Genomic DNA, 26,591 nt, shown 5'->3' with positions numbered 1-26,591 from the left:
TAAAAGTCTGGCTCAAATTTCACATTTTTTTTTATGAATGAGAGACACTTGCAAACTATGTTGTATGAACAAATCAACAACAATATCAAGTTGTAGATCTAAACTAATTCTTGTTAAACTTGCCATTTTTATATTCAGTTTTGATGGTTTATTCATCCGATTTGATAGTGTATGAGGGGGTATATTAAATTCATTTATTTTGGGATAAATCTATAAGAGTTATTAAGTATAGGGCTAAATTAAAAATTAAGCAAACGCGCCGCGTTTTGGAACCAAATGGTGCAAAAAACGGCGTGCAGTTTTGTTTTAGAATTAAAAGCGTCTTCTCCTTCTTCGTTTTTGTTTTTGGTCTTTCTCTTAAAAATATCTTCGCGACAAAAGAATCATCGGAGAAGAGAGAGATCAGTGTAGAGAGCTATCGGGAAAAGTTATCGGAAGAGGAAAACGAGATCGAGTTTTGTGAGTTCGGATTAAAAAATGGAAGGAGGAGTAGAAGAAGTGAGCATCGAAGAGTTAGCTTCGAATCTCTCTACGTACAAAGAACAGCTCGAACAGGTTTGAATTGTCTTCTCTCTGTTTTAGGATTTTGTATGTGTAATTGAGAGATTGGTGAAGAGTAATTGAGTATGGATTGCTCGATTTTGATCCAATATTAGGGTTTTGTGTGATTGCTCCTTGAGTTAGGGTTCGTAAGGCTGGTTTTTTTTTTAGGGTTTCGTTGATCGAGCAAGTGTTGTGAAGTCTCATTGTATCTTCCTTACTTTGGAAATTAATCAGTTTTTTTTATGTGATTGAAACGGATTATTCACTGTACTTGGGTTTCGAATTCTGTTTCAAAGTTTGATTTTTTTCGAACCTGCTTTTTGATGATTTCATGTTTGTCTTACTTCTAGGGTAGATAGCTTGTGAAATTGAATGATCTTTTTTGGTTTAGTTTTAATAGGATGTGATCATGTACTTGCTTCTCCTCTGGCTTAACTGATTAAATTTTGACTCTTTGGTTCTCAGGTTAGGCAGCTTTTGTCAGAGGACCCTAGAAACTCGGAATATGCTGACATGGAAAAGGAGCTTAAAGAGGTGATCAATCCTACTTTTAGTCACTTAAATCATGGTTTTGTGTGATCAAATCTTTTCTGCTGTATTATCGATTTCATTTCACTTGTCTCATTTAGCTTGAGTGATAATAATCGATTTGTATGTCTTCGGCATAGATATATTACTAAATAAGATTAGGTTACTTGAGCTTATATGTTTTGTGTATTGTCCCCTTTATGTTTCTGTTCCCTCCCTCTTTTGAAGGAATCATCATGTTGTTCAAAATAGCAACATCATTTTAACAGCTATCGGAGACAGTGGAGTTTTGTTTGGTTTGTAAAGGTGAGTCTGTTTTTGAGTGCCATGTAACTCCGGCATTGGAGTGTGGTTCAGCCAAAAGCAGTTGTTGGAGTATACATGAAAGTAGGAGAGTTAGCAAAGAATTCATCATTTCTATCTTGGTTATTGTGCAGGTGTGCTAGTATGGGTCATGATGGCCAGCCTGCTTCTGTCTCCTGATTTCTCGTGTTCGATCCCTGAAGTTTTACTTCTGAAAATCTTAAACATATATATATTGTGTGATACTGTTAGAAATCCTCAATCGCTGAAACTTGTTTTCTACCACATAGGTGATTGCGTTGACAGAGGAACTTCTTGCAACTGCGAAGCAAAATGAGATCTCTCTGTCCAATGCTGGAGTTAGTGCCGGGGAAACTGCTGGATCACCAGATTTAGAGGCTGCTTGGGAAAAGATGGTAGGTCTATCTCTGTCATCTTATCTCTTTTCATAACCATTTGAAGTTAGATCCATGTAGAGCTACTTCATATTATTTTGGTTATTAACATGTGATTGTATTCCTTTGTTTGTTCAGGATTCAAGGAATGACCCAATCCATGAGGGTAAGTTCCCTGTTGGAACAAAAGTGCAAGCTGTCTTTAGTGACGATGGCGAGTGGTATGTTGGAAAACTCTTGGGTCTCTTGTAATTCATGATGTATCTACTGTATTCTTTACGTATTTTTTTCCCCCTTTTTTTCTTTGTTTGATTAGTTAAATGTTCAGGTATGATGCGACCATCGAGGCACATACTGTAAATGGCTATTTTGTTGCTTATGATGAGTGGGGAAACAAGGAAGAGGTAATGCTTCTATTCCAGTTTTATTTGCTTTTTTTAAGATAACTAAATCTTGGTTGCCTTGTTATAATTTAGGTTGATCCAGATAATGTGAGGCCAATCGAGCACAATGCTCTCTTGGAAGCTGAGAGAGTAGCTGAAGCTACCAAAAATGCTCTCAAAAGAAAGATTGAGCAGGCTGCGAGTTCTGACTTTCAAACTAAAACTGTACCAGCAAAGCTTAAAATTGATCCTAATGATCCAGAGGATGTAGTAAGTCAAGATTCTTTTTCTCACCCCTTAGCTTTTTGGTCCCATGAGGTCTTAGTAAAGAGGTCTCACTTGTTTCTTACAGAAAATAGCAAAGCGTAAGAAGATACATGCATTCAAGTCAAAGGCGAGGCAAGAGCAACTCGAGGTTGTACAGAACAAGAAACAAAATGCTTGGCAACAGTTTCAGACAACTAAAGCCAAAACTAAAAAGGTTTGTTTAAACACGAAAACTGAATTTCTATGGCTTTTATTACTCTTTGGTATGATTCTGAAACGGCTTTTCGTTGAGCAGGTAGGGTTCTTCACAGGGAGGAAGAAAGAGAGTATATTCAAATCACCAGAAGATCCATTTGGAAAAGTGGGTGTGACTGGGAGTGGGAAAGGTTTGACAGACTTCCAAAAGCGAGAGAAGCATCTTCATCTCAAGTCTGGTAATGGTGAGGGCACTGATGAATGAGTGATTTTTCTTCAGCTACTTAATAGTCCTTTCAGCAAAAACCTCTAAACACAAAAACAAAAAAGACCTAAACCCGCGTACTTGCGTGGATTTCTGCTCTTTTGTATGATGATGAATTAAAGATTAGTTTTATCTTAGTTATTACCTCTGACTCTGAAGTTGACTATGAATAGAGCCGACCAATACAGCAGTCACCGAACATTCTTGTTGTTTCTCCTCCTTCGAGTTGCAAACTGCTAGAAATATAATTGGTTTAACTTTGAGATTAACTTATATATATGTAAGTTTGATAGAAGTTTATAATGGAGAAACGGCTATAAGAATTTTGTCATGGGGGTTTAACGGTATATTAAGCAAATTTTAATAAACTAGAGCAATTAATTAGTTAACTTTTACTTTGCCAAATTACATGTCAAATTTGAACGGAAGCTTATCTCCCATTGGGAATTGGACAATGCCAAGATATTTTAGTAGTAGAATTGGACTGCTTGCTGTTTCATTATTTTGATCGATTAAAAGTGCCTTCACGCCGTTACTATCGTCAGTTGTACTCGGTTTTGCTAATTGAATGAAATTATATATTCCACTTAACAGTAAAAACCGCTCAAATTGTCACCAAAAGCCAAAAAACAAAACTTAAAAACAAAAAAAAAACACAGGAGAAAGGAAGGTTCAATGAGGAAAGTAGATAATAAAAATTCCTTTTCTGTCGAACAATAAAAAAAAACATTTTCCGCCGAGTCAGAAAATTTATGTTATCAACTCTTTCTTTCGCTGTACCCGAAAATCATCATCGATTGCTTTTTTTTCAATGAAACAACACATACACAAAACAAGACAAAAAACCTACTCGTTCCGGATTATCTGATACTTCTCCCACAATGGAACAGACCTCTTCATGTCACCCATTAAGCTCTTGAACTTATGGCTATAATCCACCCCACTTATACGATCCACTGATGATATTGCACGAAGTGCACTTCTGATCATATCTTCATTACGATCATGCTCTTGCTTCACTGCATCTTGCTTCGGCTTGAAGTTTATTGTTTTTTGCAGTGGTTCCACTAGAGAATCCAGTACTGAAATATATCACAAGGACATATCAGAAAAAAAGAAAAAAATCTCTTTATTTTTCGCGTCTGAAGTAATGATTTTGGAAGCTATAATAAACATACCAGCAAGTACAGCTGAGGGGCATTTATCTGCTAGTAAGGAGAGTATAAGATGACAAAGCATCTTCAGATCATAATGATCTGCATAAACACGGATACATGTTATATACGATAATCAAGAAAATCGCCAAAACCTTAATTAAACATAAGAGCAAGACAGAAACACTTGCCTTCTAGTCCGGATTTGAGGAAAGGAACAATGAAAGAAGAAGGATTCACTTGATCAAGACAGCTATCGAGCAGAGTAAATACACACTCAAAAGCCGCTTTCCTCAGCTCAAGCCCGTCATCAACAACATGCTTGAATGGGCCCAGATCAACCGTCCTAATTAATTCTTTCTGCAAAACAGAAATGTCTCAGGCGATGAATGAATATTAAAACCTTCTAGATTAATCACTAGAGTTTGCTAAAGTTTTTTACCTTAATAACGGTTTGATCATAAAGAAGAGGCAACAATTCAGGGAGAAGTCCTTTAATAAGGTTTGGTTTATAATGAGCAAAAGTACTCAGAGCTGAGACAGCTGCACGCCTAACATGCTGCATAAACCATGGAACCGAAAAAAGAAGTTATGATCACACAGCAATGCTTATTGATGTTTTAAGCTGCTATCATAAGAGGTTAAATTAACTTACCCGGTCGCCATCTTTAATCAGCATAAGGAAAGAAGAAATCTGAGGGAAGATGATTTCATCTAATTTCTCAGGCCGTTCCACTACAGAGTACTTCACAGCAGTAACAACAGTCGCACGAGTAAAAGCCGCTGGACTCGTCGTCCTCACCTATAAAATTCAGAATACCAATACAGTAAGTATTACTCATCACTAAGTATGACCGCGCAAATGAGTAAAAAATACAGATAGAGCAATTGTTCTAAAGCTATTCTCTACCTGAAGTGCAGGAACCAGCTTCTTAGGTTCTATCAAAGCCATTTTTCCCAAGCATTCAGCAACAACATTCCGTACACCCTCTTCCTCACTTTCACAGTGGTTGAACAACAACGCGAGAATTTTCTCAACACTGGAATTCTGGAAATTCGCTTTATCAACAGACTGCCTCACGATAACCTGAAACCAAGGAACAAGATATGATATCAAGCCGTTTATATACTCTGAGAATATAATATGGATACTTGTTCAGGAAAACATACCTCCTTGAGCGAATGAAGGAGAATATATTGTTTTTTCTGTTGATTATCAATCTGGTCCAAGATAAAAGGTAAATAATTGGATAGATTGCCAACAGCAATGTTTCCAAGAGCATAAGATGCTGCAGACTTTATTTCTTCAAAAGGAGATTGGAAAGACTCAATGACAATTGTTTCAATGCCAGCATGTGCACTTAGATCTTTCCTTCTCCCAATCTCACCAAGAGATAACAGGGCAAGATGTTGTTTGGCCTGCACGAGAAAACCATCAGCACAAAAAAAAATAAGCCTTCAAATAGCTGTAGATCTACAAAGGACGAAAAGCCTGAATCTAATCCATACTGGCTCTGAAACATATAAAAAAATTGAAGTGCTTACTGAATTCGTGCCACTGTCATCTTTAAGGATTTCCATAAGCATTTTAACTGTAGACGAACAATTCTGATCACCCGCTGCGAGACAAAGAACCGCCACACACTGTGCAATTGAATATAATGCTTGCTTTGGGACACCTCCAGACTGAGGTGAAGGCTTAGCACAAGATAGCAATGAGTCCAGCAAGGTGTAGAAACTCGTATTTGCATGATACACCAGCGCTTCAAAGAATTTTTGTAGATCCTGTGACAAGCATCAAAGTAAACATTGTCTTCTTATGTCTTTAACATCAGGTACAGTATTTAAAAATTCCATCAGCAAAGGAGAACTTACCAAAAGTGCTTGGCCCTGGAGCAATGGGCTTTTAACTAAAGTTAGTGCCTGCGGAAGAACTTTGTTGCGAACAGCCAAACTGATATTTTCACTACAACTCTTTCCAGTCATCAGAGTGCAGCAGAGTTCGAGTGCAAGTGCTGTCATGTGCAGGTCCGAAACACTGAAAAAGACAGACGAAAGTCAACCTTTTTAATGAAAACACCAACCTAGAAAGTAACACCACGGGAATTTCATCAGAGAAGCAAACAAACCTTATCAGAGATGAAAGCTCCACAAGAACAACTTCATAAGCATCTGAACCAATTTTATCACCATAGGCTGTTACCAATGTATTCATAGTAACCAGTGTTGCTTGCCTTAGAACCCGATTAGCCTGTTCACAAAACATTAATACAAATTGCCTAAATACCAGATATTGTCTTCAGGGAATTTTTCACTAACCATGAGAAAGTAAACAGAAGAAAACTGCATATTTGATGCCTATTAAGATATGTTGGTAAGAAGTCATTATACCTTACGTAAGAATCCCGTCAGTTCAGCAATTAAATGGTCCAAGACACATGATAAATCAATGTGCAGCGGAGAAGTGGCAATGGCAGCAAATGCCTGGTGCCACCAACACAATCACATACATGAGCTAAAAAAAAATTAATGAAAAAAGCTTCAACAGAAGCACAAGAACAACCTTTACTGCAGTGAGGCGAGTGATTTCATTTCCCATTCGATCAACAAGCACAGGAAGGCATGACAGTAATTCTGCTCTCAGTTGATCGCCAAATGTTGAAATCACAAGTCCCATGCAGGTGATAGCACACTCCTTGACCTCCTGTTGAAGTGAAGAGAGATTGAGAAATGGATATGATAGAAAATTACGAATACAAAAACACAGCAATCTGCTTGAATTTTCCAAATCTGTAATTAATCATAATGTTGAACTGAAAGAGTTCAAATATGAATATTAGGTCCATTACCCCAAAAAGCATGGATTTTTATAAACAAGACTATAACGGGAGATTCATGCCACAGACCTCAAAAAGCATGGATTTTTATAAACAAGACTATAACGGGAGATTCATGCCACAGACCTGATCTTGATCTTGATTTGTCAAGCGAGACATTATCGCATTGTAGATTGGATGAACAAATGGTTTAAAATCAAAGCCCATTGCCTAAACCAGAGAAGAAAAAATATTAGTGGATGCAAAATCTGTGAGTCATGGGTAAAGTATATGGTTCAAACTTCGATAGTCAAGAGAAAGACTGAATCAGTAAGTGTACATGACATCTCAATGTACATACTCACCGTAGTACTTGGGCGAACTACTCTGACAAGTTCCCCACAAACCCTTAATGCCTCAGCAGTCACCTTGTAATAGCGTTCACCAACAGCAGCTAAAACAGGACTTGAAAGTGCCTAGAATGACATAAAAGTTTAAGAGTCAGTCGTAGAAACCGTCATCAGTTTCATTTACTTTTGAACAATGGGTTTTGAAGTGGGTTTTGAAGTCTATGGACTCATCACTAGTCGTTGAAAATTTGGTCAAATTTCAATAGACTGAACACTTTGTTCCCCAACCTTGATATAAGGATGAAAAACAGGAGGCGCATGTGATCCCAAGACTAATTTTGTGAAGACAAGAGCTTCAATTTTTAAGTTGGAAGTTGAAGATTTATCCTGGAGAGGGAAAAATTAGCACTTGAAAAAGAGTTCCACTGACAGTCCATAAAAAGTGTACATTAGGTATCCACTAACATTTAGCGCCCTCTCAATTCCAGGAACAAGTGAACCAATATGATCAGCAAGGCAGTCAGGCAGAACAACCACAAGTTCTCTCAAAACGGAGAATGCACCAACCTACAGATAGGTAAGAATTTATGAATCTATAAAAGAGGAACCATGCCAAAACGAATGTTTAACACTTTAATACCTTTGTCTTAACAGACTTTTCCCGCAGTTGCCTATTAATGGATTTCACAATCTTTGAGACTTCTTGCTTCAGTAGCCATTTTGGACTGCATCAACAAAAGGTACATATTTAGTTAGCAGGGTTTCGGTAGTGACAGAACGTCCATACTGTTCGAGTGAAAGGATTTCAGAACATTTGCCTTGATTCATCGGTGTCAGTTTGACCTTTCGTAACATTTCCTGTCTGCCGTAACAGATCATTGAATGTGTTGAATACATCCATCTGTAACAATAGTACCTCAGGATATCAGATCAGCGACCATGTAGCAATACAAAATAAACTATTATTTATTTTACATACCTTCACATTTTCCTCCCTTTCCTTAAATCTATCAATTAGTTTCGGGCAGGCCTGCACAAGAAGAGACTAATTACTGAACTCCTGAACAATAAAGACTACTGTAGATTCTTGTTTCTTGTTTAATCAAAAAGTAAAAAGAAAGAAAATCTCTTCAAGAAAGTGATTCTTGTACAGTCCTGTCATCAAAAGATAAAATCGTCTCAATCATTACAGAAAAAAAGATATACCTCTTGATATATTTTAGAGAGCATCTCAGAACGAGACATGATTAATCCAGCTAAGCATTTCGCCGCAGCTCTCCTAACTTTCCAGCTAGCATCCTCATCATCTGTGTACTCATTTGCACTCTCGCTGTGAGAAAAAAAAAAAAGACTAATGTCACTGAGATAATGGTGTACCATAAGGAGCTAGGTTACTGTTCTAATGATTAAACTAGAACTTACTCATCTTCCTCATCTTCAAGAGTCTCACTATCAGTATCTTCCTCCATGTTGTCAGTAAAATTTGGGTCATAACTAATATATTCCAAAGTGAGATTTAAAATTTCATCACAATATGGTGAGATGTCCCTTGGACAACGTAGCAAGAAACTTTCAAGTGCCTGCAGTCAAATTTCAGAATGGACATGTTATCTACATTTTTCATATCACTTTTATTGAAGCTAAATGATTAAAATACCAACTAAATAACACAGAAAACGAAAAGAGACTACAAGCGCCTAAGTAATTGTCTGTTAGTAATTAGATGAGAAAACTAAAACTGCACGCCTAGTGAGAAAATAATATCAAAAGAGAATCATGCATGAGACCTGTAAGCTATACTCGCGCAGCTCCTCGTCATTTTCTGAAGCGCTGGTGCAGTATTTGATTAATACTGGCACAGTGTTACCTAGATGAGTCCCAAATCGATATCCAACAGAACGGCTGAAACAAAAACACATTAAATACCATCACAACCACACGAAGCTTAGTCGTAGATGCGTAGGACAAGCACCACTAACAGAAGCCAACTACAACACTACAGTAAGAAATTTTTAAGAAATTTAAAAACAATATAAAAGGATAAACAAGAAGTACCATAAAGCTCCAATCATTTGAATATTGGTGCGTGTAATCTCCGATTTTGCATTCTTATTACTTAGGTTTTTCACAACTTGAACTGTTGCTTTTGCGAGCAAATCATCAGACAGACTGGAAGCAAGAGATGCTGACACCACAGAAAAAATAAACTTAAAAGCGGATACATACCATCGAATTCAGAATTCTATATAAGACTGGCAAATAAAACAGCACTGAATGTATCATTTGAACCAGCATTGCTATCACAAGAATTGACACCAACAACAGCAATCCCTATTTCTAAAATATATGAAGAAAGCTACTATTCGAGCCCCGTCAGATTAAAACCTGACAGAACTAGCCAGCAATCTTATTGACTCAATTTTGTGAACTTACAAATGCATGTAACAGTCTTCTTCCTGACTGTGGCTTGGTTACAGCCCAATTGCAATAACAATGTGTTCAATAGCTTCTCATGATCATCCGCCATTAAACTTCCATATTTTTGAACAACATCACACATGATCTCAAGACATTCACACTTAATCCCTGCGCTCATTCCCTTCAGAAGCAAGAAGAAAATTAGTTACTTGATAGTATCTCAGATTTCATTGGGTATGCAAATTATTATATGCGTATACTGTGCTCTAGTCTACGAAAATTTATTCAGGAGTTATTAAACTGTATAAACTCCGACAAAACATTACATAAAATCAACTCAATTTCCAATAGATATCAATCTATCTGCCTGATTCTGTCTTTTGAAATGTAATTCTACAAGCATCCTGAAATTGTGTCAGACCCTAGGCACTGTGGCACAAGCAATCCAAAAAGAGGAGCAGGCTCCCAACCACTAACCTGGCCACTTATCCCTCCAATCATTTGTGGGGTAAGAGTAAAAAGAATAGAAGGAGCAAGCGAAGGAGCAACTTGGGCGAAAACAGTCCTGAGAGCTATGCTTGCGGTATCACGATGCTGGTCCTTCCCATGCAGTAGTTTATCACATAATTTGCCGGTCATTTCAACAATTCGTTCTTCTCCAACCTTCTTCACCAATGGAGCAAGACTGGAATAAAAAATCATACATCAAAGGTCAACGACAGATCAGTTAGCTTTTAAAAGGCTCACTGCCAAGAAAAACAAAGCTGCATTACATCGCAATACAGACACAGCAATTGAATGCCAGGGATATAACATCAGCTGTGGGTCATAAGTTTCAAAGAGAAGAAAGCTAACCATTTAACAGCCAATCCAGAAACATCACCAGCCACATCATCGAGCTGTTGCAGAATGATACTGGACAATCTCATCTCCAAGTCCGGGTCAAGTTTAAAGGACTCCTTATTCAACTCATTAAGCAAATCAGAGGTTGCCATATATCTGTAATCTTTATCTTTACCAGTCATCTGAACATCAAAAACAAAACAAAATTACAGAAATCAGAATACTGTACATACTCAGAAACAAAATTAAGCTTAATATGAAACAGATGATGAGAAAAACACCTTTTCGATTATTCCAGACACTTGTAAGTTCGCCATCTTGGCTTGACCTTACCAATTCACCCCTTCAAACTGCAATCAAACAAGGATCTCAAATCAATTTATTTACACAGTAGAAAGAGAATCAAACATTCCTTAGACTAAAACGCCTTATTCAGAGCAATGTCACTCTATCAAACTATCCACAAAGGTCAAAACGTATGAAACAAAGTCAGAAGCACCGAAGAAGGACTTAATCCTCTCCCGGTAACAAAACCTAATTAAAATCCCTAAGAAAAACTTCTGATTAATCAAAGATCACAAAGAAGAAGTTCGATAAAATCAAAAGTATCGTCTCCACCAAAACCCTAATACTTACGAGTACGACTACGAAGACCAAAAGAGTTAAACGCTAAAACAAAATCATCAGACTTTTCGATGCCGCACAGAAAACAAAAAGCCAAAAAAAAAAAAAAAAAAAGTAAACCCTAACTAAACCTGAGAAGATGAAAATCGACGGGGGGAGAACGTCGGAGACGAAAGAGAACGGCGAGAGTTCCGATCAAGTGGTGATTGAAGTTGTGGAGAGGAGAGCCCTCAAGAAAGTAAAAAAGATGGAGAAGATGATACTGTAATTTCCCGTACTCGTGAAGCTTGATTTCTCTCCCTTGCTTCTCTCTCTCCCTATGATGAGATGGAAGCTGATAAAAAAAAAAAATTATAAATGGGCCGTTAAGGGACTTTAGTTAGTCGGTTAATAGTAAATGGGCTTGGCCGAGTTACTTTATTGTTTTTTTCAACCTTGGCCCAATGTTCCTCGGAAGAGCATGATGGGTTTCCTAGTTTGATCAAGTAGAGTTTTTTTGTTTGTTTTTGTAAGTTGTCGGCAACCAGTGAGATGCGATGCAACCAACAATGTGTCAATGGTTCAACGACAAGTTATGGCGATACTTTTTGACGATTAGAGAGGGTCAACAAGTTATATCACTAAAAAATATACACATCAAAATCAAAAAATGTTGGTCGTTGGAGATGTCTACAACAATTATGAAATAAACAGGATTTGGTTGTTGATAGTTATTGCTAAAGAGTATCAACAAAACATCATTGATTGTCGCTATCGCTAACGGCTACGAAATCGTAATATACGCTATAGTTTTGTGAGACTGTATGTCGAAATTAGACTTTCTTAAAATTTGAATTTTCTATTTGTTATGTCAATTCTAGTATAAAATATAACTGATGAAATCCATTTTTTTTTTCACACCAAAAAAAAAAAAGAAATCCATTTTTTATCAAAATAATGACGTCTTTATCCAAAAGAAAACAGAATGACGATTAATTAAGTGTGTCATTTTTGAATTTTGAGTTTCAAAGTTCGATTGTTACAAGGTTTTTGTTAGAAATATCGTGTTATTTTTACCTCTACACAAGTTGAAATGCAAAGTCGTGTCTCGAGACAAGAAGCCACTTAGCCACATACTAATTCTGTTATCTACCACGAAATAATTTTTTATCTCCACAATACGTAACTATTGAAGTTGAACGACAACATCGAGCATTAATACTAGACTTCGATAAAACAACAAATTGAAATTGCTAGCATTTAATATTACAATAAATGAAACATGTGATATCACAAGGAACAGAACATCTTAAAATCTGAACTCCTTTTGATGATGCATGGCATTGCATATATATCCCATATCACATTACAGGAATATATGCTCATACAATAACTTTTCAAATATACATGTGTATACTAAATATAAAATAATAGTATAGTACATAAATGGTTAATAATAAATGAGTTCACTTGTGACACCAACCAAACATTTACTCAACCTAATACGTCATACATAATAGGACTTGACTTACACTCGCCAGTACAATGTTCAACTCTCCATTAATAGAAATCATAATTTATTGCTTTCTTTGTTTTCTGTGCAATATATTTTCGATCATGAGATGAAAATCAGATCATCTACAGCCTAGCTATTTTTCAAACTACACAAAATAATTTATGATATAGGAAAAATAGAATATCAAAGCAAGACCGCCATAACAACAACTTGGACCTAATTACACTTATATTTTATGGACTTTGTTCTTATATACTTCCTCTAATAACTCTCATTCTTAAAACTGAAAATAGACAACTCGAGCAGTACTATCAACGAACTTTATTGAAAGAATTGAAGTACGTAAGAGACTCATTTGTCAGAGAAAAAAAGAGCTTTATATGAGAAAAGTTGCACGATAAAGATCTAAAATTCCGCTACACATACACACAAAATATATAAGTTGCAAGCATAAATGATCTATATGACTAAAATGATATCACGAACCTCAAAGTCTAATGATTCGAATTAATAAATAAACAGTGAAAATCCCAATGCATTGGTCAGGCCGCCAATAATTTTCTCAAACATATTACTAGAAAACATCGAAACCTTATCTTATACACTCCACGATTATATAGGACCCTAATAAAACACATGTTTGTAGAAAGCTACCTAAAAGCAGTGATTAACAAAAGAAAGGGTAAAACATAAACCATACGATGAGCAAGTACTTAATTAAGTAATCACAAGAGTGAAGTTATAACAACAATTTAACTTAACTAAGGACTAGTAGAAGCTAGATTTTCAGTGGTGGCGTTATTAACGTCCTTATTACCGAGCTGATCTACATTGTCATTAATGTTGTTGCTCTTCTTGGATAAATGGTGTTTGTTGTTGTGCATCCAAACTTTAAGGACTCTTCTCATGATTCCAATCTCTTGACAAAGCTGTTGAACATCAGATTCCTCTTGTCTCTGCATCTTCCAACCAACTCTCTCCGCAAAACTCATCATCTTCTCCTTTTGTTCTTGTGTGAACTTTGTCCTAAACCTCTTCTTCTGATTATGTCCGTAACTATACGGTGGTGGTGGTGGCGGTGGTGGATGTCGGAATGTCAAGCTTCCTCCACCGTCTTCTTCCATGAGATCTTCTGACTCTGAGTTGGATCCACCGGTTGCGACGCCAATTGGCATTATCATTTGTTGCGGTAATGGTGATTTGATCATCTTGTGGTGAAACATGAGTTTTCTCTGCGGCGGAGGTGGTTGGTGGTGGTTGAGGTAAGGGGAAAAGAAGGTTTTTTCTTCACCTTCGATTTCTCTTCTATGGAAGTTTCTATGGCAGTTACAAGCTGAGCATGTGAGAGCTTCAATGGAACCATCTTCACCACTTGGCATAAACTCTCCACAACCATCAATGGCATTGCCTCCCTTGGAAGCTGCATGATTCTTTAGGCATTCCTTGTACTTGATCACCACAGGTTTCTCTTTCTTGATGTTGTTGTTGTTGCTGACCATGATGTTGTAACCCACATGATGATGATGATGATGATGATGAGAGTAGTCATGATTTTTGCCAAGACCGTTACCATTTGAGGAGACTTGTAGTGGGTTTGGAGTAGTAATGTTGAGAGATGTTGGAGCAGAATTGGCATGATGATGATGGATCATATTCCCAAGCCCACCTCCACTATTACCGTAGCTAGTATTTATTGGAGTGGGATCTTCTTGACTTGCAATCTCCATTCTCTAATTGAGCTCTCTGCTACAGAAGAAGTCACGGTTAATTGAAACTTGTTTATTGGATTTGGAAAAGTGTTTCTTAGTTTGGGGACAAAGACGACACTAGTTAGGAAGAAAATACAAGAGTAAAGATAACTAGTTGAGTAAATATCATATGATTAAGCAACAAATTAAAAAGGAAGAGCTTTCTTCACTACTCATTAAACCCATTTCTTTAATAATTTCCTCCAAACAAAAAGCAAAAACCCTAGTTTAAGAAGGTCCATAAAGATAGAGAACAAAACGGAAAAATACAAAAGAAAAACTTATTGCAAGCCTGCTTAAGCAAAAGCTGACAAACCCACTTGAGAAATAAAGGTCTTCTTATTTCAAGTAGAAGAAATAAAAAAGGTTGATGATAAAGAAGAAGACTAATTAATATTTCTTGTATATATCTTCAGAACAAAACTGTTCTCTTCAAATCTAATGAAATGACTGAAGAAATTAAGAGCACATACCCTCACAACCAGAAAAAGCAGTTTCTCTTAAAATGCTTCTAAAAATCAAAAGTTTTCTTGAGAATAATCTGAAAGAAGCACCTAAACCACAAGGATCTGATAAATAGAGAGAGGATATGGTATGGAGTGTATATTTAGTTAGGGTTTTAAAAAGTTAAGAGACTTTGAAAAAAGAAAATAATGTGAGAGAGAGAAGAGAACTGCAGGTAGAATTTGGATGTGAAAGCACTCCTTAAACTAAGGGCTTAGTAGTGAAGCCTATAAAAGTACTATAAAGCATCAGAGAGACCTATGAAACCCATAGCCATAGCTAAATTATTTCCTCACTTTTCTACGGTCAAAGAGAAAAAACATCATTAGTTAATTACATCACTTTGACCTAGTTTTCATTTTATTAAGGCATAGGATAATTCTATTAATAATCTATCTACCAAATTTAAATTTTGGACAATAGTATATCGACAACAATGATAGAAATCCAGTATGCTAAATCATTCAATTTAGAACATTTAGAAAAAAAAGAAAAAAATGTACAATATATTGAAATATCAAAATAATCATCAGTGTATCTGAGTTAATAGTAATACTGAATATAAGAGTTTCATATTCACCCAAAAGAAAAAGAAAAAAAACTAAAAAAAGAGACAAGTATTAAGGATTATGGGAGATTGCTTGGCTTTCACTATCAGACATCAAATTTACAACAGTGTATAGAAACCGTGTCAGATAATTAGTGGGAAGAGTATTGACGCAGATAACAAACCGGAAGTCATAATAATTAACAATATCTCATCTTCGTTCCAAAACACTAAACAAACAAATAAAAGTTTGGTATCAAATAGCTAGTTACAACGATTAGCGAAAAATTAATAATAATAATCATCCTTTTGATTGGTTGCTTTTTCTTTAGTTAATATGATAGAAGGCTGCTGATTGCAAAATCATTTAACTTTGAGCCTTTAGAACAAACAAATAAGATTTTAATAAATAGACACTTTAAATTTTTCATATTTTTTGGCATATAATTCCCACTTAGTCACCAATATAGTCACATGACAAATGCATACTTTGCAGCTAATTTAACTTGAAAAGTAAACCATACTCCTTCCGCTTTATAACAATTGTCGCTCGACATCATATAAATATATATATATATATATATACTTCAAAAGTGTATATGTTATTATATGATTTTGATGTAACTTTTGACAAACAAAGATCTCATTTATCAATAAATAATAGTAAAATATGTAAAACGAAATAGAATTCCTATAATTAATCTATTTTGTAAGCTATAACTAAATAAAAAAATTTTGCTTTTTCAAAAAATTGTGTTAAAAGTATTAAAAATGATACTACTTTAACACGACGAATGTTCAAAATATGACTGAAATTGCTAAGCTAGTTAAAGTTAGACATATTGTTCCTTGACCCATAATCATATCGATAATTATCCTTCACCATTAATTATGTCACGTATGATATTTAGCTTCAAGAGGTTGTCATATGTTGCATGTGAGTTTATATGGTTTACTTGAAGTTAAAATTAATTATGGGCCTACGAAATATGTCGCACTTATATATGATCTTCTCCGATCCTTTACCGGAACATATAACTGTAACCAAAGAAAAAAAAAGAGACAAAAGATAAAACAACAGAAGAAAAATATCATAATTAAATTAACTTCAAGTTTTGTTGAACTCAAAATCTAGTTTATTAAAGAAAATGAAATTAATTTAAGAATACAAATGGTCTAAAGAGAATTGTAAAATTTGGCCACTAACTACCGAATTGCTAGTGAGCAGTAACCACCATTCAGGTCTTAATTAAACAGAAAACAAAACACTTACTTAAGAAATAAGCGTAGTTCACTTTACTTTTATCTTCTTTAATTTGTATTTGTAATCTTCTTGATTATATTTGTTGTCTATATTCTTGTGGACTCTGGTAAATTCCTTCCATTGTGGCAGGTTTCAAAAAATCTATTGTATTTTCTTTGCACCTTACGATATCAAAACAGTGGAAAATAATTAGATATATAATTTATTTTTCAAAAAAAAAAGAAACAAATAAAATAAAGGGACCACAAGAATAAATGACGTTAGGTTTAATGGTCCAAAAATTGTATCACAATTTTCAAGATGGTCGTGCCTTTCGTGGTCTAGAAATTGTATCACAATTTACTTTTTTTTTTTTTTCAATTCTGTTTTTGTTTTTTCAAAATTATACTTAGGTTTAATGGTCCAGAAATTGTATCACAATTTTCAACTTACTTTTTTCAAAGTATAATTTTGAAAAAAAAACAGAATAAAGGGTGAAAATGCTCGATAATAATTTAATATTCCTTCTAAAATTCATTTATATGATCTTCTCATTATATAATAATAGTATTTCTTTTTTTTTTGTATTATGAATGAATAATAATTTATACCACACGTTTTGCATGGTACAAGCATTGTCACATATTATATTTGTTTATTGAAATTTGTAATATTAATTTATTTTATTTTTAAACAAAACAAAACGTATAAGTTTATAGGGATGGAGAGATAGGGCTAGCCGGCATTAATGCTTGCACCATGCAAAACAAGGTGTTGATCAGGAGGCTGAAGCTAGTTGATATTACGGATATCTTTGTGTCCATATGGGGATCGAGAATTTGGTTCACGGATATCTTTGTGTCCATATTACGTAGATGAGAAACGGTTAGGAAAGCTAGTTGGTGGGTTTGAAACTCTGAATTTGGTGTAAGTAGAAAAATTAAAGGCTGAAAGATTTTTGAATTCCAACAAACCCTTAAATCTTCAAATTTTAAGGATTTGAATAGTGAGCCTTCAAATATAAGGGTGCACTATAGAAACCCTCAAATAATTTTACAAATTTCATTTTAGTCTTTGTAATATATATATCTTACAAATAATTTTATCAAATTCAATTGTTATAAATATACCTATATAAATTCAAACACACTAAATTAAAATTATTGATATATAAAAGATATACCATTTACAAAATATTTTTTAACAACAATAATGCAATAATTTATCATATATGGGAGCACTATGAAAATAGTTATATTGAGTAATTTTATTCTTTTACATGTAATTTCTTTTATGTTTTTTGAAAATTACATATTATTTTTTTTATCATATAAGGTACTGTATTTTTTAATATTGTTTGATATAATTTTTTATTGTGTTATATATATATATATATTTATATGAAAGTTTTAATCATTATGTATGTAATTTATATTATCATGTAACTTTTATTACGTAATAATGTGTGTTGTATAATAAAATAAAGAATATTTTATATTGTATAATATAGAAAATATATGTTATAGATTTATTTATGAGTTTCTATCATTATTAGTGAATTTTGGAAACATTAAGGACTATATTGCAAATTAATTAGTTTTAAAGATTTTTTTGAGGGGTTATTGTTGGAGTAAACCACCCTCAAATGTTCATTTTAATGATTTGCTCTCTTAGAAATGAGGAGTTTTGTTGAAGATAATGCCCTAATATGGGCAAGAAGAGTAATTCCACCATCATTGCTATTGAAGAGACTTTCACAATCATCGTCATATTTTGATGTATGATTGACAATGTTTACCCCAGTTTCTTTATTTATATTAATGTGACAAAAATAATAAAAGACAATATAATTATATATTATTTTGTTAAGAATTAGTACGTTGTTTTTGCATTGACAATATAAAGCAACACATTTTGTGAACATATTTAAATATAAAAATGATAATTTATTATGAAATAGATGAGTAAATACGCAATAACATAAAACGTTTTCATTATTTTATTGAAATATTCATAGTTTTAAACACTTTTAAACAAAACAAACATATGAATTTATGGGGATTGGGATGGGGATTGGGTTGGAGATAGGGCTGAGGCAGTGCTTGTAGTTGTACCATGGAAAACAAGGAATTTGACCTAGAGGCTAGAGAATTTGGTTCATAGATATCTTTGCGGCCAGGTTACGTAGATGAGAAATTGGCTCGGTTAGGGAAGCTAGTAATCGGTGGATTAGTTCTGTTTGGGTTTGAAAATTTGAATTTGGTATAAAAAGAATAGGGTCGGTCTTAGCTTGAACAAGATCAAATGCAAGAAGAAGTAGAGTAACCACCACTGCTATTGCATAGAGTTTCATAATCATCTTCATATTTTGATTTGTGATTAAAATTGTTTATCCTAGCTTCCTTATTTATATTGTTGTGAAAAAAATTACAAAGAACAATGTTATTGTTTTTGTTGACTTCTATTAAATGTTGTGCCATAAAAAAAGGCAATGTAATAGATCTGTATATCCAAAATATATCGATATAATTATATTAGTTGTATATGTCTTGATCCAATGGTGAGATGTACTTTGTAAATCAGTTTTTTATATATTTAATTGTGATAATTAAACCATATAACTTTTAGACATAAAAATATATATATGAATTTAGAAAAAATATTTATACATCTTTTAAAATTTATATGAAAAACAAACATATTCTTTCATGGAGTTACTTTATCATTTTCACTAAATTTAACAACCAATTGGGCGCTATATTGGGATTAATAAAATAGCTCCTGTTGGTTTTGTGTTTCTGAATCTACTAGGATTCAGAGTTTCTTAATTCAAATAAGATTATTGCATGTTGACAAAAGAAAAATAATCATTACATAAGATTTAAATCGCAAAAATATCAGGTTCACTGTTCTACTAGAAATACTGTGGCCAAGAAAATAGGTACATAAGTTCACTGTTCTACTATAGGGGATCCTAGCATGTACAGAAGTCATAACCACAATCACTTGGGAATAATCCACTTTGAAATTGAAAACAAATGTTACATTAAGCACTGTATATTCATGTATAGTGGAGGAATATCTCCTTTGTTATCTAAAACAAAAAAAAAAGAAGTTAATTTGTTTCTTTCTTATTTTATTCTGCACCCATTAGTTTAATGGAAACGCATGGATCCTTTTTTATCCAAATATATATATATATATATATATATATATATATATTCTATGAAGAATCTACATATTTCCCCTCAATCGACACAAGTGTACACTTGTCTTTTAATGGGATTTTTTTTTTTTTGGCAAACGTCTTTTAATGGGATAAGGCTGTAGATTTTAAATAAAATAAAAATGATTATCATTACCAAATAAAGAACTAAACTACTAAAAACACAAGAAACAATGTGCATTTGGAGGTTACAATGCAAGTAAAGAAAACATATTGCCTTGGAGTGATCCTATGAGCGATAAAAGGCAAAAGGGCGCATACTTAAACTAAAAAAATAAAGTACTACAATTTTTGTTATTACATGCATGCTTCGTTATTGTTCCTAATACAATTGTGTTTTTTTTTATTAACATGGCAAATCGATAGCATTATATAACCAATGTTTTACATGATATATATAAACCATTTAAATAAAACATTTGAAACAAATGATGAAAAAATGGAAGTAACTTCGTTTTCTAAACGGAAGCTTTACCGATAATAAAACAAAAATCTGATCAGTCCCTTCTTCTACTCGTAAAATTGTGTTTTATTTCCAAATTTTGTTAGCTAAGTGCTTCTTTTCTGTTTTGTATTTTTTTTTTGCTTGTATTTTTTTTTTTTAACATCTAACAAACTTCATTAATATAAACCAGAAGTATACAAGATTAGTAATAGGATTACAAATACAATTAATGGTTTGTGTAACAAAGAAACAAAAAGCAAATACTTAATCATTTTTGTTATCTCCATCAATCTGGTGTGATTATCTTGCTTAGAAATCATCTTCTTTTTATTGATGAAATACCGATAACGCATTCGAAAGTCGCAGGTAGCGATCCATTTGTTACATTGCATAACCTTCAAATTGATCGAAACTCTGTTAAAGTAAGAGATGTCATTGATCTTGATTGTACTTAAATCCCATTTCTGTTGATATGGCCTATGCCGTCTTCTTCTGGTTCTCATATTATTGGCCATCCACTCTTCCGCAACATATTGTTTCCATGGAGGTTTACGTGTTGGTCGTAGCTTACATATCAAATCCGAGTGGATTTGTATTAATCTTCGGAACGCCCGGAGTAGATTATATGGACGTCCGGTAACAATCACATAACTAACATATGATGTTAGTATGACCAAACACACGACCAATATGACCGAAAAATTGTCGACTAAAACGCGGAACATGGGAAAACAACGGTTGTTTCGAAACCGTCGATAACTAGGTCTACAATCCGAGAACAAGAGCCAACAAAGAGATAGTGTAGTAACAGAAGAAACCACATGGAATCCATTGGTAAACATTCTTCCGATGCAAATACGAACACATTCTCATCATCAACCCTAGACTTCTCTATTTATTGAATGAAAAACAGAAAGTAAGAACCGAGAAAAGCAAGCAGAGAAAGAAGAAACCAACCAACTTCAGATAATCAAGTGTCGGACGGAGTTGCAGAACCGTCTATGTTTACTTTGAAGAAGGTTGTTATGAATTGCCGCTTCTCACCGAATGGAAAAAATCATTTGACTTTTCTCTTCCCTTTGACTTTTCTCTCTCAAACACGCGATCCTATTCCTTCGCCCATCACCTTCGCCGATCTCGGCGTCGGTCCCCTCCACCCATCATGGGCAAACACAAGCCTAAAAAGAGACCCCCCGGCGGCATCCCCACTAGATCTGCCTCCTCTGCTACGTCCCCCGTGAGTCGCACCCTACCTGATTCGCCCAAATCAGCTGGGGAAATCTCCATCTGCTCCCCCGCGAATGTGTTGCCTAACTCTGTTACAAAATCAGCCAACAACCAGATTACTGATTCCTGTCTACAAATCCCTATCCCGGAGATCCCTGTACCAGCAATTGAAAACCCTAGATCCCCAAATCTTAGGGCTACAGTGACAACGGCTGTCAATCCGTCACATGTTGATAAAATTGTCGACACCAGGCCTGGCGAGAAATCCCCAAGACCGACAACAGCTCGTGAGGATCTTGTGTCAGAAGTTCAGCCCTGGAAAGCTTTGCTCAAGGACTGTTCAAACCAGCTACATCGAAAGGGATCTCCGTTCACCCTTGAATCAGGAGAGGTTTGTGTCACCATCCCCAACTCCGTTATTGAGAAAAATAAAAAAGCTTGGGATAGTTTTATTATCGGTCAATTCTACGAAGATCCACCGGCCAGAGGAGCAGCCCACGCCATTGTTAACGGTATATGGAGTCGGCAGCGTAAGGACATTACCGTCTCCAAAATGGAAGGTAACTCTTTTCTCTTCAAAGTATCCTGTCCAAATGCGAGGAGGAGAATCCTTAGCCAATGCCTTTGGCAAATTGATGGCCAAACGATGTTTGTGGCTAAGTGGTCCCCGGATGTTATCCCCACGAAACCAGAGTTAACAATGGTCCCGATATGGCTCGACTTCCATGGAGTCCCACTGGAATTTTTCAATCGTGAAGGATTGGAACATATAGCTGGTCTAGTCGGGCACCCTGTTTGTCTTCACCCTCAAACGAAGAAGCTCCAGAATATTGAAGTTGCTAAGGTCTACACGGTTATTGATCCTCGTAAACCCTTACCGGAGGCAGTGAATGCTAGATTTGAGTCAGGGCAAATCAAAAGAATTCGTGTCTCTAGCCCCTGGCTCCCCTCGCTTTGTAGTCACTGCAAGAGAGTAGGTCACACCATCTCTCGCTGTCCTAATGCCCCGCCTACCTGTACTCAGTGTGGATCGGTGAAGCATACCACCGCGACCTGTCCTCGAGCTAAGAAGGATAAGGCAAGTGGTAAAGCTCCCATCCAAAGTCAACTCCCAATCGTTGAAGTGACTCACACTGCAAACCCCCTAGCTCCTCACGGATTGCCCCCACCAAAAATCCCTCAGGCATAACAGATATCCTCTGTTGCTGCCTCTGATCCTCCGGTGCGTTTAGTTGGTGAACCGAGCAATAAAGTCCCGCTCATCAGGAACACATCTATAGCAACCGGTAAGAAGTTCCATGAGGATACGCTTTGTATTGATCTCTCGACAAATCTGTTCTCTCAGCTACCTCTAAGTGTAGATGGAGGTGATGCTCATGAGGTCTCAGGTGATGATGATAGCTTCTCGGGTGATGATGATAACCCTGAAGCAGATTCAGATAGATTTCTCAAGGTTATATCCAAGAGATTGCTGAAGAAAAAAGAAAATAGAGTAAGGGGTGGAGGCCCCGTATCCCTCTAACTTCATATCCCTTTATGGATATTTTTTGTCGTAATGTAAGAGGTTTTAATGACCCAATAAAGCGTAGAAGCTTCCGAAAATGGCTAAAAGTACATAAGCCTCTTTTTGGTGGAATTGTAGAAACTCGAGTGAGCCCGGAGAAGGCTCCAAATTTTGTCGCGAGTGTGGTTCCAGGTTGGCACTACTCGGATAATTATGATTATTCAGACCTTGGCAGGATATGGGTTATATGGCACCCTTCGGTTAAGGTCACCATTTTGTCAAAGTCTCTTCAGATGATAGTATGCTTAGTACATCTTCCTTTTGTTTCTTCGGAGTTGGTGGTGTCTATTGTGTATGCATCCTCCTCGAGCCGTGCAGAACGCAAGATCCTTTGGGGTGAAATTCGGGACCTCGCTTCCTCTTCAGTAGTCCTTAATAAGCCTTGGACAGTGCTTGGCGATTTCAACCAAGTTCTCTTCCCCCATGAGCACTCTATCCCGTCCAGTGTCTGTCAAACAGGTGGAATGAGTGACCTTCGGGACTGTCTAACGACCTCTCACCTTTCAGACCTTCCCTACTATGGGAACACATTCACTTGGACCAACAAGCATGAAGTTGGGTTGATTGCTGAGAAGCTAGACCGTATCCTTGTCAACGATTGCTGGTTAACCTCATTTTCAAACTCTTTGGGAGTCTTTGGTGAGCCAGGTTTCTTGGATCACAGTCCATGCTGCCTCTTCTTGGATTCAGGTAATCAAAAGAGGAAAACGCCTTTCAGGTTCCTCACCATCCTCAATCATCATTCAGATTTTGCCCCCCTGATCAAATTGTGGTGGCAAGCTTTATCCTTTGATTGCTCTAAGATGTTGAGGCTCTCAAAGAAGTTAAAGGAATTAAAGGGTGTTATTCGCACCTTTGCCAGAGATAACTTCTCAGGAATTGAGAAACGTACGAGTGAAGCCTATGAGGACCTGTTAGCATGTCAGCAAGTCTTGCTCAGTTCACCTTCAGATGAGGCAGTGAATAAGGAACTTCAAGCAAACCAGAAATGGTGCACCCTAGCCAAAGCTGAAGAAAGCTACTTAAGGCAAAAGTCTAGGATTTGCTGGTTAAGGGATGGTGACAACAATTCGAGATTCTTTCACCGAGTGATTTTGTCTCGTCAAGCTCTCAATCAGATTCTGGCTCTAGTGGACAGTGACGACCAGTTGGAGGATACTAGGCTGGGCATCCAACAAGTTGCAGTCCAGTATTTTAAAGACTTCCTGGGGACACCATCTCTCGCCACTCCACCTACAGCAGAGGCCCTAGCCTCCTTCCTCCCACGGCGTTGTTCTGCTACTGCGATCCAGGATCTTTCGAAGCCCTTCTCCCCTGAGGAAATAAAAGCCGCAGTCTTCTCTTTGCCTCATAATAAGGCCCCAGGACCAGATGGGTACTGTGTCGAATTCTTTATTGCTCACTGGGACATTGTAGGTTTGGATTTGATTGAAGCAGTGACTGAGTTCTTCACCTCGGGACAAATGCTAAAGCAATGGAATTCGACTCTCCTCACTCTCATTCCAAAGACAACAAATGCTATTAGGATGAGCGAGTTTCGCCCCATCGCATGTTGTAATACCATCTACAAGGTGATTTCCAAACTCTTAGCAGACCGACTCAAAGCTGTTATTCCAGATCTTGTAGCCAATACACAATCAGCTTTCATTCCGGGTCGTTTGTTGGTAGAAAATGTCCTGCTGGCAACAGAGTTGATACAAGGTTATAACCATAAAAACATCTCTCCAAGAGGACTACTAAAAGTTGACCTCAAAAAAGCTTTTGACTCAGTGCATTGGTCCTTCATTACTAACGTCCTGCAGGCCCTGGATTTCCCTTCTCACTTTGTCAGGCTAATCACACAATGCATCACAACACCGATGTTCTCTGTCTCTGTCAATGGCGAATCTTGTGGTTATTTTAAAGGAGCGAAAGGTCTAAGACAGGGAGATTCCCTCTCTCCTTACCTCTTCACCCTAGCTATGGAGGTGTTCTCTCAAATGCTAAACAGCGGATATAATTCCAACCTTATTGGTCATCACCCCTTAGCCTCCGTTCCCCAGGTAACTCATCTTGCCTTTGCGGACGACATCATGATCTTCTTTGATGGTGACAAGAACTCTTTGTGAAACATCACAACTGTGCTTCAAGATTTCTCAAACTTATCTGGTCTATCGATGAACAAGGATAAGACAGAGTTATATCTCGGAGGATTGAACCAATCTGAAACCGTTGGCTTATCTGAGGTTGGCTTCAAGTTAGGTTCACTACCTTTTCGATACCTGGGCCTTCCCCTTATGCACAGGAAGCTCCAAATAGCTGAGTACAGACCATTATTAGACAAAGTCACAAACCGGTTCACTACCTGGTCAGCTCGTGCGTTGTCTTATGCGGGTAGACTGGAACTAATCAAATCAGTCATCTTTGGAACAGTCACTTTCTGGGCCTCGGCTTTCATATTACCAAAAGGGTGCATCAAGCACATTGAAAGTCTGTGTTCTAGGTTTCTCTGGACAGGTGACATAAATAAGAAACCTCTCGCAAAGGTGGCCTGGACTCAACTCTGCTTACCAAAACAGGAAGGTGGCCTTGGACTTCGATGCTTCTCTACCTGGAACCGAACCCTTTGCCTCAAGCTAATCTGGAGATTGTTTACAGGGCATTCTCTCTGGGCTAAATGGTTGTGGAATAACAAAATCAAAGATAGCAATTTCTGGTTGGTTGATGCGAAAAAGGCTGCCTCGTGGACTTGGAAAGCACTGCTTAACCTCCGTACTGTTGCCATCAGGTTTCTTCGCTGTGTTGTTGGTAATGGTAAGCAGGCTAGTTTCTGGTTTGATAGCTGGACACCATTTGGTCAACTTATTCACTTCCTGGGCTCATCCGGACCGGCTCAAACGGGTATACCTTTTGATGGTACTGTCTCGCAAGCTTGCTCCCCCTCTGGGTGGACCCTCCGATCGGCGCGGTCACCGCAGGCTGAGCACCTTCAAATCCACCTCACAACGTTACAGTCCCCAGCGTTAGACACAGAACCAGACTCGTTCCTCTGGTCCATTGATGACGATGATCGGGACTTCTTCAGCTCAAAAGCAACATGGGATACCCTGAGACAAAGGTCTGCTCCTCTTCCTTGGACCAAGCAGGTCTGGTTCAAAGGAGCAACCCCAAGACTTGCTTTTCTCCACTGGCTAGCTCATCTCAACAGACTTCCAACGAGATCAAGACTGGTGAATTGGGGAATGCAGATTAACGAATCCTGTTGTCTCTGTGGAATTCATCAGGAAACTCGTGATCACCTTTTTCTCCATTGTGATTTCAGTGAAGAGTTATGGCTAAACGCTTCAAGAAGGCTCGGACATCGACCCTTTGTTTTTCACACCTGGGACGCTCTCTCAGGTTGGCTTGATCAATCAAACACTTCCTCTGCCACAACTCTCAGGAGAATTGTAGCACAGGTAGTCATCTACACCATTTGGAGGGAACGTAATACCAGACTTCACTCCAATGTCACCACTCCACCGCATAT

General features: G+C 36.6%; 5 protein-coding genes across 9 annotated transcripts; 2 read left to right on the top strand and 3 right to left on the bottom strand.

Annotated features, from left to right (window-relative positions):
• Positions 1-277: 277 nt before the first annotated feature.
• On the top strand, positions 278-3,023 carry LOC104790036 (uncharacterized). Of its 4 annotated transcripts, XM_087455675.1 has the most exons (10): positions 342-555; positions 1,009-1,077; positions 1,300-1,377; positions 1,509-1,560; positions 1,665-1,790; positions 1,908-1,990; positions 2,098-2,173; positions 2,246-2,422; positions 2,505-2,633; positions 2,715-3,023. In XM_087455675.1, exons 5-10 carry the CDS (start codon positions 1,788-1,790, stop codon positions 2,877-2,879), a joined length of 633 nt encoding a protein of 210 aa, XP_087311801.1. In that variant the 5' UTR covers positions 342-555; positions 1,009-1,077; positions 1,300-1,377; positions 1,509-1,560; positions 1,665-1,787; the 3' UTR covers positions 2,880-3,023. The 4 variants fall into 4 exon arrangements, with proteins under 4 accessions (XP_010514027.2, XP_087311802.1, XP_087311801.1 ...); XM_087455676.1 differs by lacking the exon at positions 1,300-1,377 and having other exon boundaries at positions 336-555; XM_010515725.3 differs by lacking the exons at positions 1,300-1,377; positions 1,509-1,560 and having other exon boundaries at positions 278-555.
• A 521-nt stretch (positions 3,024-3,544) lies between these two features.
• LOC104793842 (cullin-associated NEDD8-dissociated protein 1-like) lies at positions 3,545-11,443 on the bottom strand. Its single transcript, XM_087455674.1, has 28 exons — positions 11,216-11,443; positions 10,742-10,810; positions 10,473-10,642; positions 10,095-10,302; positions 9,633-9,798; positions 9,255-9,384; positions 8,987-9,101; positions 8,622-8,779; positions 8,406-8,529; positions 8,179-8,229; positions 8,018-8,100; positions 7,840-7,924; positions 7,665-7,766; positions 7,488-7,586; positions 7,215-7,325; positions 6,997-7,080; positions 6,597-6,737; positions 6,425-6,517; positions 6,163-6,284; positions 5,909-6,071; positions 5,579-5,818; positions 5,204-5,452; positions 4,944-5,120; positions 4,689-4,835; positions 4,476-4,592; positions 4,225-4,393; positions 4,058-4,135; positions 3,545-3,961 (listed from the first exon to the last, which is right to left on the bottom strand). The coding sequence occupies exons 2-28, from the start codon at positions 10,775-10,777 to the stop codon at positions 3,726-3,728; spliced, it is 3,654 nt and encodes a 1,217-aa protein (XP_087311800.1). The 5' UTR covers positions 10,778-10,810; positions 11,216-11,443; the 3' UTR covers positions 3,545-3,725.
• Positions 11,444-13,136: 1,693 nt separating this feature from the next.
• Positions 13,137-15,135, bottom strand: LOC104790034 (zinc-finger homeodomain protein 3). Of its 2 annotated transcripts, none has more exons than XM_010515724.3 (2): positions 14,801-15,135; positions 13,137-14,325 (listed from the first exon to the last, which is right to left on the bottom strand). In XM_010515724.3, exon 2 carries the CDS (start codon positions 14,304-14,306, stop codon positions 13,341-13,343), a length of 966 nt encoding a protein of 321 aa, XP_010514026.1. In that variant the 5' UTR covers positions 14,307-14,325; positions 14,801-15,135; the 3' UTR covers positions 13,137-13,340. The 2 variants fall into 2 exon arrangements, with proteins under 2 accessions (XP_010514026.1, XP_010514025.1); XM_010515723.3 differs by having other exon boundaries at positions 13,137-14,322; positions 14,801-15,081.
• A 5,333-nt stretch (positions 15,136-20,468) lies between these two features.
• LOC147942113 (uncharacterized) lies at positions 20,469-21,134 on the bottom strand. Its single transcript, XM_087455532.1, has one exon. The coding sequence runs from the start codon at positions 21,132-21,134 to the stop codon at positions 20,469-20,471; it is 666 nt and encodes a 221-aa protein (XP_087311658.1).
• Positions 21,135-21,454: 320 nt separating this feature from the next.
• Positions 21,455-25,191, top strand: LOC147942112 (uncharacterized). Its single transcript, XM_087455531.1, has 3 exons — positions 21,455-22,702; positions 22,865-23,011; positions 23,104-25,191. The coding sequence occupies exons 1-3, from the start codon at positions 21,455-21,457 to the stop codon at positions 25,189-25,191; spliced, it is 3,483 nt and encodes a 1,160-aa protein (XP_087311657.1).
• Positions 25,192-26,591: the final 1,400 nt, after the last annotated feature.

This window comes from Camelina sativa, chromosome 6, assembly GCF_030686135.1.
Source record: "Camelina sativa cultivar CO46 ecotype springtype chromosome 6, ASM3068613v1".
NCBI lineage: Eukaryota > Viridiplantae > Streptophyta > Magnoliopsida > Brassicales > Brassicaceae > Camelina > Camelina sativa.
This window is presented reverse-complemented; position numbering and strand designations above follow the sequence as displayed.